Genomic DNA, 17794 nt, shown 5'->3' with positions numbered 1-17794 from the left:
ACTTCTCCTCACATCTTACACTAAAGTTAAGTTCCAATAGATAAAATATTTAAATGTCAAAAATAAAACTATTTTAAAAGGTACTAGGAGAAAAGTAATCTTGAGTTACAGAAGGATAACCTAAACCATCCCCAAGGGTACTGTTGACAAAAATATGGAAAAATGAGTTCTTTCATCAGAACCAGGACAGCAAGGCCAAGCTCTTTGTCCCAGACTCTCACTTTAAGAAATTCAGTTCAAGAGCAGAATTGGACGTGTGCAAAAAGCTAAGTCAAGATACACAATTGCAAGTTCTGGTAACACAGGAAATATCAATATCCTTGTTATGACAGTTTTGCAAAAGACTACCATAGGCAAAGTGTATAAGGGATCTCATTGTTTCTCACAACTATGCGTAAATCTACAATTATCTCCCAAAAGCCATATACAAAGATGTTTATTGAAACTTCTGTAATAATAAACTTGAATGTAACTTAAATGTTCAAACAGGAGACATTTAGTAAAACAATTAGTTTAAATTATGGTAAAATGAGGAATACCAGGTACTCATTAAGAGTGATCATGTGTACTGAGTAAAGAAAGCAGGTTACAAAGCAAAGGTGTGAAATCCCTGTTTGGTAAGTATGCATCTGTTTATAAAATAGAGGGAGAAAAGTGCATACACTCTCTTTAGGAAGAAAAATAAACCCTCTTCAGAAACTTCCCTTTTGAAAGTAGAAGTTGACTCCTGATCAGTAAAGTACTTGCTAAGAAGACTTCAAGTAAATATATTCCTGACTCTATTCCTTAAGATACTGGCATTCTAGGAGATTAAAAATTTTAGTGCTAATAAACAGTGGTTATACACATTTAGGCCCTTTATAAAATGTATTTCCTACACATATGAACCATGGCTAGATAAGTAGATATTACATCAATTATAAGTTCCAAAAGAGTGGTTATTGAGAAAATGGGGGATTCAAAAATTGTATTAGTTGAAAGGTTTATTTTGCTGCAGTGACACTAACTCATTAACTTTCTCTTCAAGTGTAATAGAATACAGTCATAATATGCTGTGTTTTGCCCGCCTAGTATCACTTTCCTCAGATTTCTACTTTTGGAAAACTATTGTGAAAACTGAAAAGCAAAAAGTTTGCATCCAAAAATATTCACTGAAGCATTATTTACACCAGTGAAAAACTAGGAACAGCAGAGATGTCCTGATTTGGTTAGACTAGTACATCCTTACCACGTAGTCTATAGCCATTAAAAGTCATGTTTTGCCCTGGCTAGGGTAGTGTACTTGGTTGGAGCATCATCCTGATGCACCAGGTTCGATCCCCAATCAGCACGTGCAAGATTCAACCAGTGAGTGTGTGGATGGGCGGAGCAGTGAATAAATGTTTCCTTTCCTCTTTCTCTAAAATCAATTAAAACATGGATTTTAGCAAACAACTACAGGAACAGAACCACAGAAATGGAGATCACATGGAGGGTTAGCAACGGGAGTGGGAGGAGGAGAGGGGGGCGGAAATGTATGGAGAATAAGTAGCATAGATGGTAGGCAGAAAATAGACAGGGGGAGGGCAAGAATAGTATGGGAAATGAAGCTACAGAACTTATGACACATGGACATGAACTAAAGCGGGGGAATGTGGGTGGGAGAGGGTGGAGGGGAGTGAAGGGGAATGGGACAACTATAATAGCATAATCAATAAAATAAATAAAAATAAAGTTTTTAACAAAACATGATTTTAGAAAAACATTAAAAATCATGTTTTCCCAGAATATTTAATAGTACAGGAAAGTTGTGTTGGGTGGCTGAGAGGAGGAGATACAAAACTAGCCTATACAGTGTCAAAACTCATTGAATTACATTATAAAATGGTGCATCTTATTTAAGTTATACTATAATAAAGTGGGAGGAAAAGCTATTTAGACAATATGAGGCTCAAATACAAACCAGTGCTTCTCATACCTAGGGATCTTGTTACACTGCGGATTCTGATTCAGTGATTCAGTAGGTCTGGGGTGGGGCTGGAGACTAGTAACAGGCTCCTCACTGATGTCAGCGCTGATGGCTGGAGACCCCACTTGGAACAGCAAAGGTATACACCACATACTGGTACCTCTCTCTGTGTGGTCCCTGGACCAGCAGTATCAGCATGACCTGACAGCTTGTTAGACATTCAAGTTATCGGGCCCACCCCAGAACTGTCTTGAGAGCACTAATATTCACAAGCGCCGCAGTTCAATTCTGATGCATGCTAAAATATGAGAACCAACGTTACATGCATTGGAAGGCCTATTGTGGCGAAATGTTCGCTGCTTTTCTCTGGATGAGATTTGAGTAATTTTTGTTTATAATTTTTCCAGTTAATAACATAGGTTCTAGTTCTAATATGATACTGAACGGGCTTTTCTCATCCACTCACGTGCTGCACCATTACAAATCCGAGCAGATGTCTGCAGGCTGGTTTGAAAAGCTCAGTCATGGTTAGGTGTATGTGTCAACTTGATTGGGCTAAAAAGGATGCCCAGATAGCTAGTAAAATGTTTCTGAGTGTGTCTGTGACAGTGTTTCCAGAAGAAATTAATGTTGGAATCAATAAACTGGACAAAGATTACCCTCATCAATGCGGGTGGGCATCATCCAACCTGGTGAGAACCTGAAGAGGAAAAGGTGGAGGAAGGGCGAATTTGCTATTTCTAAGCTGAGACATCCAACTTGCTGCCTTCGGACACTGGCGCTCCTGGCTCTTGGGCCTTGGGGCTCAGATTTACATCACCGACCTGGTTTCAGGCCTTCAGGCTCGGGCTGAGTTACTCCGCCTGTCATCCATGTCAAGTGAGGACTTGCTGTGTACATCCTATTGGTTCTATTTTTCTGGAGAACCCTAATTAATAAAAACTCCCAAGTCCACGGTGGCACCCACAGAGCCCAGGATCCCCTGGGATAGTAGATACGCCAGCCTCTGTTCTGAAAGATGCAAATAAGTTCACTTGGGGTTCCTTTTTTTCTTAGGAATCCTTCACTGGAGCCTCTTTCCTTAGAAAGACTAGTCTTCCCAATCTGGTCCTAAAGATACAAACAAGATACCCTCATATTAACATGCTGTGTCTTTGCTGGACCAGTTAAAACTTGAACAAAGAGCAGTTCCTCACTGGCATAGTGTTTGCTGCTGAAGGCGTCAAACTCCCTTGTCATGAGGTGGTTCTCGGCGATGTGCAGTTCTTATTCCAGGCCATGCTCCTGAGGGAACTGGTGACAGTAGATACACTCACACCCAGGGAACCTTGGCGTCACCGCACTGCCTTATACGTCAGAGTAACGTGCACACACAGTAACCTGGCAATAAATGGCAGCCCTGTAGGAGAGTTTTATGAAACAGCACACTTCCTACATGTGGACATGTTGCAACGATGTCAAAAATATTTAATAGAAAATAACATGCAGAGGATTGTTGAGTTTTGCCTCTCTTCAACTGTGAGGAATTAAGATGCTAAAAGATTAGTGGGCACAATTTCACTTCTGGGGACCACCAGAAAGCTTTCATCCAGCCACCACCCGACCTACTGATAGGTGTTGGCAGCAGTGACGATTTACCTGGGTGAGCAGGGTGCAAAGCGGCTGAGCTGTGGCTAGCATTCAACCCAGAATCACCTTCACGATGTCCCTCAACCGCATCAAGTGGGGCGCTGTTGGCATGACCAAAGAGATGACCACTTCCATTACAGCATCTGCTGAAGAGCCTTGCAGTCTTAACTTTTCTGTTTATACAACCCCCGGATACAAAAAAAATATTCATAGCTGATTTAAAGGGCAGCCCACCAGCTGATTTGCGCAAGGCTGGAAGATATAAATCCTGATAGCAAAGTCTCTGGAGCAGGTGTCAAGTTGTTCTTGAAAACTATACACTATTTACTCAGTCAGTTACCCGTGGACTTCTTTGCAGTTGCCTACACTTACTGGTTGAGGTCTTGTTTACAGCTGGTCTTCAAAAGACTGTGCTACATTTTAACGTTTAGCAAGAATAACATTTAGTAGGAACAGCCCACACCTTGAGATTCTTGTCCTATCTAACAAAGACGGGGAAGGAAGAGGAGGACAGAGTCTTGCCCAGAGAGGTGGAGAGAGAGAAACCGGTAAGGATGCCAAAGAAAGTCTTACGCTCACCACCTCCTCAGAAGGAAGTGCACAGACTGATGACTTCTGGCAAATGTATATTCCTGCAGCATCACCATGACGATGTATTTCCATCACCTCCAAAAGTTCTCACGTGTCTCTTTAACCCCGGGCCCCAGACAAACACGGATCTGATGCCTACCATTTTAGGTTCGTTTTACCTATTCCAAAACTTCCTATAAATGGAATCACACAGTATGTGTGTTTTTATATCTGGCTTGTTCCATTTGGCATTATGTTTTTGAAGTTCACCCATGTTGCCTGTATCAACAGTTCCCTCTTCTTTTAATTCCATTGTATGGATTGTTTATCTTTTCACCTGTTGACAGACATTGGGTTGTTTCCAGTGTGGGCCTGTTACAGATAAAGCTGTCAGGAACATTAGCATGCATTTTCAACAGACATATTTTCTCATTTCTCGTGGGTGAATACCTCAACATGGAATTGTTGGGTTGTTAAGTATACGATGACCTTTCTCAGAAACTGCCAACCTTCTTCAAAGCAGTTGTGTCGTTTTACACGCCCCCTTACCTTTGTCCTCGGTACTTCCCGGAGTCAGATTTGTTTCTTTTGGTAAGACAGCATCTCCATGGGCCTCCAGGTGGCCCGATACACCTGAGGAGCGTGAAAAGACGCACACGTTATTTTGGCCAGAAGAAAGGAAGCCCAGTCAGTCCCTAGGTGTCTTTGGCTTCTGCCTCTAGTAACTCTCCGTGACCTTCCGGGGCCCGGGCCAGGGCAGTCCCTAGGCCCCGAGAGTATTGCTTCCGGGGGGAGTTACTTTGGTGTGCCCTTCCACTGATCTTGAGTTCACCTGATCCCACTTCCGTCCCCGGGGTGACAGCGAGACGGCTGAGGACCCAGGGCTGCAGGAAGTGACTGTGGTTGCTTGTACCAGCTGGTGCTCACAAACAGCGGCCATGCAGGAGGGGAAAGGGACTGTGACAGACGCCTCTTTGTAACTCAGATCCTTCCCCTTCGCCCACCCGGCTCTCCCAGCAGTTGCTCTCATCTGTCGGTTCACTCTGGGCTTCAGGGAAAGGGAGAGAGGGGCTCCCAGGCCCCTCGGCCACTCAGACGGGGCCACCCACAGGTCCCAGCCACCAGCAGGCCCAGTCATTGTCCTTTTTAAGCGAAGTTGCTCCATGTACGACCTAGAAATGGGGGGCATGGGGAAGAGACCTGGTGGGGGCCCCCAGCTGGCAGGTGGTAATGGCTCCTCTGCTCAAGAACAAGGAAGAAGGAATGGGACTGGACAGAGACACATGGAGGAAGGCCCAAAGGGGCAGGGATGTGGAAGGACCTGGGGACAAGATGGCAGGCAAGATGGCAAAGGTTCCCTTCTTCCCGGGGGGTGGGGGAGGGGAGGGGCTGCACGGGAGGGGCTGGCGGGGGCTGCCTTCCGGGGGAACCGCGTGTCTCTGATGCCCCAAGTCAGCGTGGAGGGCCAATGCCAGACACAGATGTGTGACAACCAAGGCTAAAAAATTCTCCTTTCTGGGGTGCAAGGCCGCCTAGAAGAAAGACTACATTTCCCAGCCTTCCTTGTGGAAGGTCATCCCGGCCAATGGTATGCAAGAAGGTCGGGCGCGGAGTAGCTTCCTGGGATTTTACAAACAAGACACATCCTTGCTTCTGTGTTTAGTATGTTTGCTGTCACAGCTAAACCTGGTCTTAAACGGAGCCAAGGAGCAAAGGAAGACCCGGCTGCCGAGCCGTTCCCAGTTAAGGCTGAGGGCCAAGGGCGGAGTGAGAGGCACAAGGGCAACCTGTGAGCAAAAGGGTCAGGTCTGGAGGGTCTGCAGGCTTGGGGAAGCCTTTGAAGGTCAGGAACTGTGCAGCCAGGTCGGGGGGTGGGGGGGCTAGAGAGGACCAGAAGACACCAAGAAGAATCTACCATGCCCGCCGCCACTCTTGCCCTCACCTCTCACGTGCAGGCTGAGCTGGGGGCAGGGGAATCACTTCAGGGGTCACAAGCTCTAGAGGACGCCAGAATACGCAGCTGAGGCATGGGGCCCACTGGCGTTCTCCTCCTCTTGAGGCAAAGGAGGTCGGCACCCACCCCACTTCATCCATTCATCCACCTGACAGATATTTATTGAGCATCTACTGCATGCCGGGAACTGTTCTAGGTGCTGGAGGCAGGACGGGGAATAAAGCACCAAAAAACCCTGCCGTCTCGGAGCTGACGTGCTAATGGGAGAGATGGATGCTACGCAGGATAAATAAGAAAAGTATGTTATGTAGCGAACAGTGCAAAGAAACTAAAGCTGAGAAAAGGGATAGGAAGCAGGAGGTTAAATTCCAGTTAGGGTGGCCAGTGGATGCCGCACTAAAAGGCATCATTTCTATAAAGACCTGAACACGTTAGAGGGACACAGGAAAAACAGTTGTGTCCCATGATGTCACTTAGTGGGTGCAGACAATGACGTGCTCACCTGTGTGTCCGTCCGTGTGTGACGGACGCGGGAAGGGGCTCCACGCCAGCCAGAGGGGGTGGGGCGAGGTGTCTGGGACAGAGACTGACTGTGCGGCCGGGCAGGACGCGCCCCCCCAGCCCAGCCCCGGACCTCAAGTGCGGCCAGGAATGGAGCCACGTGCCGCCAGCCCTGCTTAGCATCAGCGACACCTCCCCCCAGGCTGGACGGCGCTATCTGGGGAGGAGGACGGGCCCCCGAGATTGCAGCGTCTCCTGTGTCTGGCCCCGTGGCATCAGGGGCCGGGGACGCTGCAGGGGGGCCACGGGCTCTCCACCCCCTGCCCCGCCCTAGCCCACCACCTCTGCCACCTCCCTCCCCCTGCAGGCAGACAGCTCTGCTGGGGTTTTTCCAGGCTGAGCCAGTGGCCCGACCCAGCAGGGAACACGGGACAGGGCAGGGACCACCCCTGGATAGTCAGGGGAGGGGAGGTGTGGCCCTGAGCCCCCATGGCTGTGGAGGGAGGTCAGAGGTCAGAGAGCAGCTTTGCCCGACACAGGAGGAGGTCGGGGCTGAGGAGGTCTGTGGTGCCCCCACCCCCTTCCTGTTTTGGGGATGTGGGGCCCCCACATGTGGTTTCCATTGGACTCCATCCAGGGCCGTGTCTGCCCACCCAAGCCCACCCCCAAGGGAACCCTGCACGAGGGTGCAAAGAGTGGACCGGGGGGTTTTCCAGGCTGGGCCGGGCCCCCGAGCCAGTGGGGATGCCGGGCACCTCTCCCACCCTTCCTGACACCAGGCCGGGCCCCGATCAACACGGAAAACTACCCAGGCCCCCGTGGCTGAAGCAGAGAGGAAACGACCCTGAGCAACTGAGTCCTGGCACCCTCCCCACTCAGGAAGGGGTGGGCATGGCCCACCTCCAGTACCTACGCCCGTCAGCCCGGCCCACGCCCCAGGGACTGCCGGGCCCTGGACGCCACCTGGGAAGGCCAGCCAGGCTGGACGGAGGACAGCTCCATGATGGGCTGAAGAGTACGAACCGCAGGGTCAGGGGTGGGGCTGGGACCTGCTCTTCACGGGCTGCGTGACTGCGGGCGAGTGAGCCCCTGGGGCCCAGCTGCCCCCCACCCCCAAGTCCTCTCACTGGTGTGATGCGCTCTGCGCTGGTGCGACAGGGCCTGGCCCCGAGCCGCTGCATCCGCGAGGGAAGGGGACGGCGGCCGGTTGAGCCAACCCCTAGAAAGGCACAGTGTCCCCCCCCGGCTGCTCAGGTCACCACGGGCCATTCCAAGGGACAGCTTCTCCTGCCACCCAGAGCCGTGGGAGGGGATCCAGTTCAGAGCCTGGTGGGAGAAACAGGCCTTTCCTCCATTCCCCACGCTATAAATAACACGCTCATTGTAGTAAGTCTGGAAATTACGGGAAGCAGGAAGGAAGTAGAAGCTTTCATTTAACCACCAAAGCCAGCCACTCTCAACACCTGGATGTTTTCTCGACGTGGAGTTTTGGGGGCACGTGTTTGCTGTGGGTCTCTGTAGCTCCGTGGGGATCTCCCCACCGAGACGGAGGACTGAAAGGAAACGGGGTTGGCTGGCCCGGCCACCTCAGGTGACAAGCTCAGGTGACAGCAGACTGTCCCAGAAGGGCCCAGGGACTCGTCCAAGGTCAGCAGCAGAGGTGGAAGCCCAGCTACCAGGTGCTGGCTGCCTCTCAGGACACCAGTGCCCCCGGCACCGGCACCGAACCTGCCTCCGGCCCTGCAGGTGGCCTTCCAAGGGGACGGACAGTCCGCTGACCGAGGACCTAGGCCCTCCGGTCTGGGGGAGCCCACTGGGGGGACTGGCTTCCATGGGGTTCTCTCAATAAAGGGTGCAGCTCTGGTTAGCCCCCTCCCCCATTTCCGGATGGAGACCCAGCTGTGGGATGGGGATGGGGATGGGATGGGGGGGAGGGAGGAAGAGGGAGGGGCGGCAGAGCCCGGTAAGGGGCGTGGCCCTGTGTCTGTTCCCAAGGGAAGACCCAGCCAACAGGGTCACTCTGTCCCTTTAAGAGCGGGGGGAGAGCTGGCCCCTCTCGGCCATCCTGTCCTGTCACCCATCCCGGCCAAATCTGAAAGGGAAAATGAAAGAGGGACCAGGAGGAGCAGGTCCCAGCCATCTCCCAAGATCCCTCTCTCAAGTCTAGCACCTCAGCTCCGGCCACGGGTGAGTGGGGCCGACCGCGGGTCTGGGGGCCCCGGGAGCCCGCGGGGCCCGTGTGGGTGTGCGGGGGAGGCTCTCGGGAGATGTGGGCGACTGGAAGTCGTGGGGCGCCGGGAGGAGAGGGGAGAGGACTGGGCCGCATTCTTGCCTTGCTGGGGTCGGATGGCAGGGGACACCCAGGGCAAAGGGTCCCGACAGAGTCACAGAAGTGGGGCTACTTTTGTGTCGCCCCACAACTCAGAGAGAAACTCGCTGCAGCAAAAAGGGCAGAGAGAGAAAGAGGTGGCGTCCCGCTGGGTCGGCTGGGCGCCCGCCTGTCCCAGGTGCACCAGACTGGGTCTGGAGACACCATTCTCCCCCGTGGAGAACAGCACGTAGGGTGCAGACAGCTTCTGCTTCTCCAAAGGCCGTCAGGGGCGGCCCGGCTGACCTCCAGGCTCCCCTCCGAGGGAGCTGGGCTCTGGAGGAGCACAGGGTCCAACAAAGCCACCCATGGGTGTCAGGCTAAAGCACCAGGGTGTGGCTCCTCCCCAGCACCCATCAGGCCCAGGGAGACAGACACCCATAGTGGAGAAGCACCTAACCCCTCTGCCCCCTTGCTAACTCCCTTCTTCCCACAAACTGCCTGCCACCCTGACCCCGGACTCACCCTGAAGTTAGAGGAGGTCTAACGGACCCCATCCCGGTGGGCGTGGACGGGTGGGGGCGCCGACTGCGGCCTCTGACCCACACCCTTCGTCCCCAGCGTCATGGGGGAGTGGGCATTCCTCGGCTCGCTGCTCGACGCGGTGCAGCTGCAGTCGCCGCTGGTGGGCCGCCTGTGGCTGGTGGTCATGCTGATCTTCCGCATCCTGGTGCTGGCCACCGTGGGCGGCGCGGTGTTCGAGGACGAGCAGGAGGAGTTCGTGTGCAACACGCTGCAGCCGGGCTGTCGCCAGACCTGCTACGACCGCGCCTTCCCGGTCTCCCACTACCGCTTCTGGCTCTTCCACATCCTGCTGCTCTCGGCGCCGCCGGTGCTCTTCGTCATCTACTCCATGCACCAGGCCAGCAAGGAGCCGGGAGGCGCGGCCGCGGAGAAGGGGACGCCGTGCGCGCGGGGCCTCCCGGAGGGCCCGTGCCCGCCCTGCGCCCTGCGCGCCCGTCGCGCGCGCCGCTGCTACCTGCTCAGCGTGGCGCTGCGCCTGCTGGCCGAGCTGGCCTTCCTGGCCGGCCAGACGCTGCTCTACGGCTTCCGCGTGGCCCCGCACTTCGAGTGCAGCGGCCCGCCCTGCCCGCACACCGTGGACTGCTTCGTGAGCCGGCCCACCGAGAAGACCGTCTTCGTGGTCTTCTACTTCGCCGTGGGGCTGCTCTCGGCCCTGCTCAGCGTGGCCGAGCTGAGCCACCTGCTCTGGAAGGGCCGCCCGCGCCCAGCGGCCGAGCGCGACAACCGCTGCAACCGGGCGCACGAGGAGGCCCAGAAGCTGCTCCCGCCGCCGCCGCCGCCGCCGCCAGCCCTGCCCTCCAGGCGGCCCGGGCCCGACCCCTACGCCCCGCCCGCCTATGCGCACCGGGCACCGGCCGGCGACAGCGAGGGTGGCAGCGGCCGCAGCAAGGTGTCACTGGCCACGGTCCGCCAGGACCTGGCCATCTAGAGCTGCCTCGGACCGAGGGTGAGGTCAGAGCCCCAACCCCGCCACCGCGGCCCGCACCGCAGAAGCAAGCAGGCAGTGGCTTGTGCTGGATTTGCTCCCAGGACGCTGCCTGGGCAGAAGGCACGCGCTGGCAGGTCCCCGGGGCAGCTCTCCTTCGCACGTCCCTCGTGCGCCCAGCGTCCGGGGCACCGAATGAACCGAGGCCGGTGGGGATGCCGCGTCCCAGGTGGGAAGGAAGGAGGCGGGCGGGGGAGGAGGTACAGGGCAGGAGGCTGACAGTGGTCGGTGAGAGCGGAGGGAAAGTTGTCTCACCGAGGACAGAAACAACTGTGACACCAGCATCCCAGCACACACCCTGTGTGGGCATGCGTGTGTCCTGTGTGAGCTCCGTGAGCTCCCGACCTGCAGGGGCATCCCAGGGAGGGACCGTCTCTGCCCACGAGGGCACCCACGCAGGGAGGGGGGCAGGGCAGGGGCCCGCCACCCTGGTCTGTCTGCAGGGCGCGTGAGCGCCATCCACACCCGCAGGTGCCAGGGTTGCAGGCTAGGTTCCTAGTGGGGAAGCAACCACACATTGATGTTTCTCTCCCTTTCTTTCTCCTTCCCTCCCCTTCTCTCTAAAAATAAAAATTTAAAAAATCTTAAAAGAAGTAGAAGGAAACAGGTGGAATTAATTTAGCAATAAATTTTCTGTAAGCCAATACAACCAAAGATGCCGGCACATCATCCGTATAAAAAGTACCAAGGAGATAGTTTAGATTCTTTGCGCTGTCTTGGGGACCCTGTGTGGATTTCGCACTTGGCTCAGGCCGGACCGGCCACAGGCGAAGACTCAGGTGCCACATGTGGGTGCCGCCACCGTGCGGAGCGGAGCGGACCCAGGTGATGGTCTACTATGGCAAACGAAACCTGCCTTCGCAGAGCTTACATTCTGGTGGGGAAGGCAGATGATAAACACAGGATGTGCCCCCAGGCCAAGGTAAGGGGAGAGGGAGTGACATCCTTGATCAGTGACACGTAACAGCAGGTAGCAAGGGGCTGGCCAGGAAGTTGTGGCCAGGAAGAGCATTCCAGTTGGAGGGAGTGGCCAGTGCAAAGGCCCTGAGGCTCAGGAGTACTCTGGGGGTGTCTGAGGCCAGCAGGGATGCCAGTGTGGCTGGGGTGGAGTGGGGTGAGGCACAGGGAAGGTGGGGGTCACTAGCACCCCAAATGCAACCACAACTTTCTTTTTTAAAAAAGATTTTATTCTTTTAGAGAGGGGAAGGGAGAAAGAGAGGGAGAGAAACATTAAATGTGTGGTTGCCTCTGGCGCGCCCCCTATTGGGGACCTGGCCCGCAACCCAGGCACATGCCCTGACTGGGAATTGAACCAGCGACCCTTTGGTTCACAGGCAGGCGCGCAATAACCTCAACTTTCCTAGTTCTCCTCTCAGTTTCTAGTGTCTCCACCCACCGGTGCCACCACCTATGCCCGCTGTTGCCTCGGCCCATCCTCTGCCCGCCTTCCCCATCCCATCAGCCACTGGGTCCACCCATTACCATGTCAGCATTGCCTCCCCTTGACCGCCCTTGTGCAACCCTCAGAGGCTGCCCTGGGTCAGCCTGGTCACCAGCGGCCCAGGGCACTCCCACTGCCTCCGCTCCTGCCCCGCAGTGCCAGTCTGAACCCTTCCCTTCACTCCCAGCCTTCGCTCCCACCACCTCAGCATCAAGTCCAGCTCCTCAGCTGGCCTGATCTGACCTGTCCCAACCTGTACAGCCTCACCTCCTCCACCATTCCAACCAAAACCTGAAAACGGTCAGAATACAGAGCTGGAGACAGTTTTCGATTATGTGAAGCTGTGTATCACTTCTGCATCCTACCTAGCTAATTCTTCCCCTTAGAGCTTCAGCTGGGAGGGGGCACCTCTTCCAGGAAGCCTTCCTAGCCTTCTCCCAGGCCTGGTTCAATTCCCCTTCCTTGAGATCCTGTTTGCCCAAGCAAGACCCCATCACTGCCCTACCCCAGATGTATCCCAGTCACCACCCATGGGTCAGTCTCCGCATGGAGGACGGGGCCTGGCGCCACGCAAAGCACACGTCAGCCCTGGATGATGTCAGACGGCACCCCAGCGCGTCTCCACTGGGGGGCACTCGACAAAGCCTGCGGACATATTGGCAGTCACGGCTGGGTGGGAGGCGCAACTAGCTTCTAGTGGGCAAAGGCCAGGGACGTTGCTGAACGCCCTGTAATGCACGGGAAGAATTCCTGGGCCCAGACTGTGCTGCGGTTCAGAAACTCGGCTCTACAGCCGTGAGCTGCGTACCGCGGTGGGAGATCTCGTCAAGCCCTGGAGGGTCCCCACGGCCAAGGTATTGCCCCGAGGGGAGCACTTTGTAAAATGTATGGACCACTACCCACACGAGGGGGGCCTGCTGGCATCTGGCGAGCGGGGACTAAGACTGCCACAAGGTCCTCCCACACTAAAGAATCGTCCTGCGCGACTTCAGAATGTCCCGCTGCACCTTTACGTGGTGAAAGCCTGTTTCACATGTAAACCATTCAGGGTTCATTTGGGGGTCTTTTGTTTTGCACGGTTTTGCTACGCACTGTTAGTTTTTGTTTCAACATCCAACCATACTCTTCAACTTCCTTGCGCTTCACGTGCACAATAGCTTCTGACCCCCTGACTTCTTTAAATCCAAACGAGCTCATTAAAAGCAGAAGCAAACGCGGGGCGACGTCGTATCTGCCTTGTGGCTGTGCCCAGGTATTTACATATTGAAATTCATAGCACTTACCCTTCGTTTCTCCTCTACGATACAGTGCGATAGCATATGGTATACGTATCTGTGCTACCTTTCATTTCGGGTTCACAAAGAAAGTGTGAGAAAATGTTTGTTAAGGGAAGAGAGCCGCTGTCAGCCAGGGCCGGAGGGTGAGATAAGCGAGGAATTGGCGCCACCTGGCGGTGGTTGTAGAAACGGCGGGCGGACCGCCGCGGAGGACACCCTTTCCCGCGCAGCGCCGCTGCTAACTCTTCCCAGCGCAGCCTCCGCCGCCACCTCCCCAGACGCCCCAATACTGCGGTATCTGACGCTTCTTCTAGGGCTTCAGCGACCCAGGAGAGAAGCCTGGCTGAGAGGTGGGAGCCCTGAGTACTGGTTTTCCATCTGCTACTAATGTGCTGTGTGGCCCTGGACAAGGGCACTGCCCTCTCTGAGCCTTGAGGTGCAGTGTGAGGGGTGGACACTTTGGGTCTCTGAGGACCCTCGAAGGCTGCCGCACTCCACCCTCCTAACCAGGAGCACCCAGGCTCCCCTGCAAGCTGTGCTCTGGGCTTCCTGCTCACAGACCTTCGGGGCGGGAAGAGGAGGGCAGAGGGATGGGGGACTGGCCTCGGCTTGTGCCCCAACCCTGTGTTCTTATAAGGTCGCCATGTGCGTGGGATCCAGGACCCCGGGCCAACCACCACTGTGCCATGAAGATCAAGTCTGTGTTCACCCCCCAAATAGAACTCTACTATCAAATGACCCCCAGACCCCACCTCCAGGTTCCCAAGGGCTAGGAACCCTCCGAGGGCAGGGCCGGCTGCTTCTCCCACACTGGGACTCCTGGGGAGCTGGGGCTGTACCTTCCCTCCCACTGTGGAGTCTCTGAAGGCAGGGGGTTCTCTCCCTCTCCCTCCACCCCCTCCAGAGTGGGGCTCCCCGAAAGCAGGCCTGTCTCCTGCCATGGGGTCTCCGGACCACAGCACAGGGCGGGCCACGGTGCTCTGCGCAACCCCTCGGCCCCAGCCCCTTGCCCAGACACTGCGAGAAGGCGGCGAGGCAGCACAGCTGAGGCGTGTGTAGAATAAATATAATTTTAATTTTTTATCCAGTAGATCTCAGTGGAAAGTCCAACAGTAACAGGTGCACCAGCGGGCTCTGGGGGATGAGACCCCAACCCTGGGGCACAGGGGGCAGGGCAGAGCCGGCTCCCCCAGCCCAGGGGTGCAGGGGAGGGAACCGCCCCCTTAGGCCCGTCCTGCGGGGCAAGGAGGGGCACGGGTGTGGGGTGGGGGTTGGGAGCAGGCCAGGGAAATGGAGGAGCTGGGGCCAAGCTTGTCTGTCGGCCTGGGGGTGTCCGGGGGTCCTGTGGGTGGTGCTGGTGGCTGTGAGGCTGGGGGCAGGGACAGCTCAGGCCCCTAGGCCTGCCCCTTCGAAGTGGGGGCTGGAGGGCTTAGGTCACGTGGGCCCCGATGCGGAGTGGGCGGCTCAGCCAGGCACACGGGGCAGGGAAACGCTCAATGTGTACTGAGGGCCCCTTGCTTGGCCCCGGCCCACCTCCGGTGGAGGGCGCCCTCCTGCGGGGGCTGCCGGAGTTGCCCGGAACCAGTGGTTAGGCAGAAGGAGAAGGGGGCTGGCTGCCTGCCCCCACACAAAGGAGGGGAGGGCAGGCCTCGGAAAGTTAGTACTTCACAGTTTTAAAGAGGAAACAGGAGAGAAAGGCCAGGGAGAAGGCCGGGGGACACAGGGACGCGGAGAGAGTGGGGGCCCCTTGGAGCCACTGCCCTCCCCCAGGGCCCACCCCCCCCAGCTCTGGATCCAGCTCCCCCAAATACACAGCACAGATTCCTTCAGTATAAATGTGCTTAAAATGAAAATTCTTATTTAAAAAATCAAAACCAAAAAAAAAAAATTAAAATAAAAACAAAACCAGCGAGAATACCCGGGGGGTTGGTATGGCAGGTATGTACAGGGGGAGCCCCCACCCCCGGCCCACCCCCTCCGTCACCAACTGAGGCAAGGGGGGCTCCCCAACCAGGAGGCAATGGCTTGCGCGTTCCGGGGATGGGGGAGCCAGGTCCTGGCGTTTGCTGGTGATGAAGATGCGGCGAGGCGGGCAGAGAGGTGTCTCGATGAACACAAGGCCCCCAGGCCCCATCCTGAGACCCAAGACCAGGGGTCCTCACTCAGTTCGTGACCTTGCCCCTGATGTCAGCCCAGGCCACAGAGTAACAGTCCGTAGCACCGGGCCTCTGTCCAATGAGTGGCCACCTCCTCCCTCCTGTCCTGAGGAGGACAGGGAGGGGGCAGGGCTGGCTGGGGTCGCGTGGTTGGTAGAAAGGCAGAGAAAAGCCGGGCGAGGAGCAAGGGCTACGTCTGTGGGGCGCAGGCGGTCACGGGGAGTGGGTGGCCGGGCTGCTTCTGTTCGAGCTGGGGCTGAGGCTGGGGCTGCAGCTGCGGGGCGGGGGGGCCAGGCCACCCCCCTCCCGCCCGCCACCCCCGGGCTGTCCGCCCAGCGTGTCCAGGCCCTCTGAGTTCTCCAGCATCTCCTGGATGAGAGGTGGCATGGAGCCCGGGATCTCCATCTTCAGCGTGATCACCCGCTCAGCCCCTGCAGGAGAGGAGGGGCAGAGGTCAGCATGCACGCCCACCCCCGGCCCTGCAAGCCCTGCAGGCGAGCGTGGCCAGGAGGGCGGGCACAGCCGGTGGGTGATCAGCACCTGCCACACACTGCACTGGGGGCTTGGCTCTTTGACCTCTTTGACACAGTATCTCCCTCTGTCTTAAACTGAGAGAGAGATTGCCTTATTGTTCCACTTATTGATGCATTCACTGGTCCATTCTTGCATGTATGTGCCCTGACTGGGGATCGAACCTACAACCTTGGGGTACTGGACTGATCTCCAACCGACTGAGTCACCCAGCCACGGTTGTGAGCAGCTCTCTTAAGTCCCCAAGTCCAAGGGGCAGTGGGAAGGCGGTTGTGAACACGGGCTCTGGGGTCACACCACCTGGTCTGACACGGGGTCCTTCCTAAGTGCTGTGTGTCACGGCTTCCCCTGCTACAAACACCAGCACCCTCCTCACCGCTCAGAAGGGTTCAGAGCTGCTGAGTGAGCTGCTCACGGACACACACTTACACCGTCTGGTCCCAGGGCTATGCCCGTAACCACCATGCGCAGGGGACAAGAGGCGCTCACAGACGGGTCGCCTGGGCATGGTGGGGTCTCGGGGGACCTTGGCCTAGACACATATAGGGACAGCTTGGGTCCTGACAAGTCGGGTGTCATCCTGGGCACAAAGACACAAGATGTTGGCTCAGATGTGAGGGACCCGGCCTGGGTCCTGGGCCAGCCGCTGGGACCCAGCCCCGGCAGGGACACGGGGCCGGCCTCCCTCCAGGTGTGGGAGCCTCACCCTTAGCACTGATGCTTCGCAGGTCCGTGATCTTCATCAGCATCTTGGGGAACATGTGGGGGCGGCTGGGCCTCCGTTTCCGCACATAGACCTTCAGCGCCTCCAGCAGCGGCTCCTGCAGCATGTCCACCCTGTCTGGTTGCTCCAGGTCCTGCCGGTCTGGGGAAGCAGAGGTGCCTCTGAGCAGGTGCTCTGGTGAAGCTAGGACCATCGCTGCACTCCCAGCCTTGGCCACAGGGGGGCGCACCTGCCCAGGCCACAAGCTGGGCCTCCCCACACAGGGCAGTGGAGAGTGTCTGTGTGCTTTAGGATGCAGACTGCCCAAAGCCAGCCCTCACCGCCCAGTTCACGGGGCTGGGACCCCTGAACACAAGCAGTGCCAACCTCAAGCAGATGGAAGATGCCCGGGCAGGTCTCCCACGCCCCCCATTACGGACACTGGCAGGACGCTGCAGAACTCGAAACACGAACATGGCAGCAGCGGCCAACACTCACTGGGCCCTACTCTGGGCTCCGCACCTTTATTAACGACCACCTCCATCGGCCCATCGACTTTACGAGGGGGGACCGTTACTGTCTTGTTTTACGGAATTGGGGGCTCAGAGAAGTTTGGCAACTCACTTAAGGTCAAAGCTGGCCAGGACTTGAACTTGGGTGGTCCAACCAGGTGGGGACCGAGAGTTCAGGTCCCCCCTGCCACAACCTTGTTGTGTGGTCACAGGCGGGCTCCTGCCCTCTGGGACTCAGTTTCCCCCTCTAAGCAGGACCTGACAGGGGCCAAGGTCCTTTTCTGATCTGGTGACCCTCGGACATCCCGGTGAGGGGGCTCCACTGCCACCACCACCACCCGGGGCCTGGCCCGGGACCCGGCACCAGCCCGCCCACCTCCACAGATGAGGCAGATGGCGCTGAGCAGCCCGGTCTCAGCGTCGTCCATCTCCAGGGGCAGCAGCTGGTTGGCGAAGGCGAAGACCAGGTCCGTGAGGGGGCCGAAGCCAGCATTGTGCATCTGGGTCCGGTTCAGGGTCAGCCCGTCCGAGAAGGTCATCGTGTCCTGCTCGGGCGTGTACCTCGTGCAGATCCGCAGGATCTGGGTGCAGAGGAGGCGCGAGTTAAGGGACTCAGCCTGTCCCCCCGGCGCTGCCAGCCCCAGCATCTGCCCCCACAGGACCACCTGGCAGCCAGCCGGCCCGCTGCGGCCCA

The 17794-nt window shown here is 56.7% G+C and overlaps 2 protein-coding genes across 7 annotated transcripts in view; one reads left to right on the top strand and one right to left on the bottom strand.

The window, feature by feature from the left end:
- Positions 1-8164: 8164 nt before the first annotated feature.
- On the top strand, positions 8165-11843 carry GJD3 (gap junction protein delta 3). Its single transcript, XM_045835636.1, has 3 exons — positions 8165-8249; positions 8636-8789; positions 9532-11843. Exon 3 carries the CDS (start codon positions 9536-9538, stop codon positions 10421-10423), a length of 888 nt encoding a protein of 295 aa, XP_045691592.1. The 5' UTR covers positions 8165-8249; positions 8636-8789; positions 9532-9535; the 3' UTR covers positions 10424-11843.
- A 3318-nt stretch (positions 11844-15161) lies between these two features.
- The window catches only part of RARA (retinoic acid receptor alpha), a 43164-nt gene continuing 40531 nt past the window's right edge, over positions 15162-17794 (bottom strand). For all 6 annotated transcript variants that reach the window (XM_045836454.1, XM_045836452.1, XM_045836453.1 and 3 more), the window contains 3 exons: positions 17477-17681; positions 16592-16750; positions 15162-15785 (listed from right to left, as the gene is read on the bottom strand). In XM_045836454.1, coding sequence (XP_045692410.1) covers positions 15568-15785; positions 16592-16750; positions 17477-17681 — 582 coding nt within the window. In that variant the 3' untranslated portion in view covers positions 15162-15567. The remainder of the gene's footprint in view (positions 15786-16591; positions 16751-17476; positions 17682-17794) is intronic.

The sequence above is a fragment of the Phyllostomus hastatus genome, unplaced genomic scaffold, assembly GCF_019186645.2.
Source record: "Phyllostomus hastatus isolate PE091 unplaced genomic scaffold, TTU_PhHast_1.1 phas_contig_210, whole genome shotgun sequence".
NCBI lineage: Eukaryota > Metazoa > Chordata > Mammalia > Chiroptera > Phyllostomidae > Phyllostomus > Phyllostomus hastatus.
The sequence above is the reverse complement of the archived record's forward strand: the minus strand, read 5'-3'. Positions and strand labels throughout refer to the sequence as shown.

Coding starts and splice junctions, on each gene's coding strand:
- GJD3 (XM_045835636.1), top strand. CDS start 9,536: ATGGGGGAGTGGGCATTCCTCGGCTCGCTGCTCGACGCGGTGCAGCTG.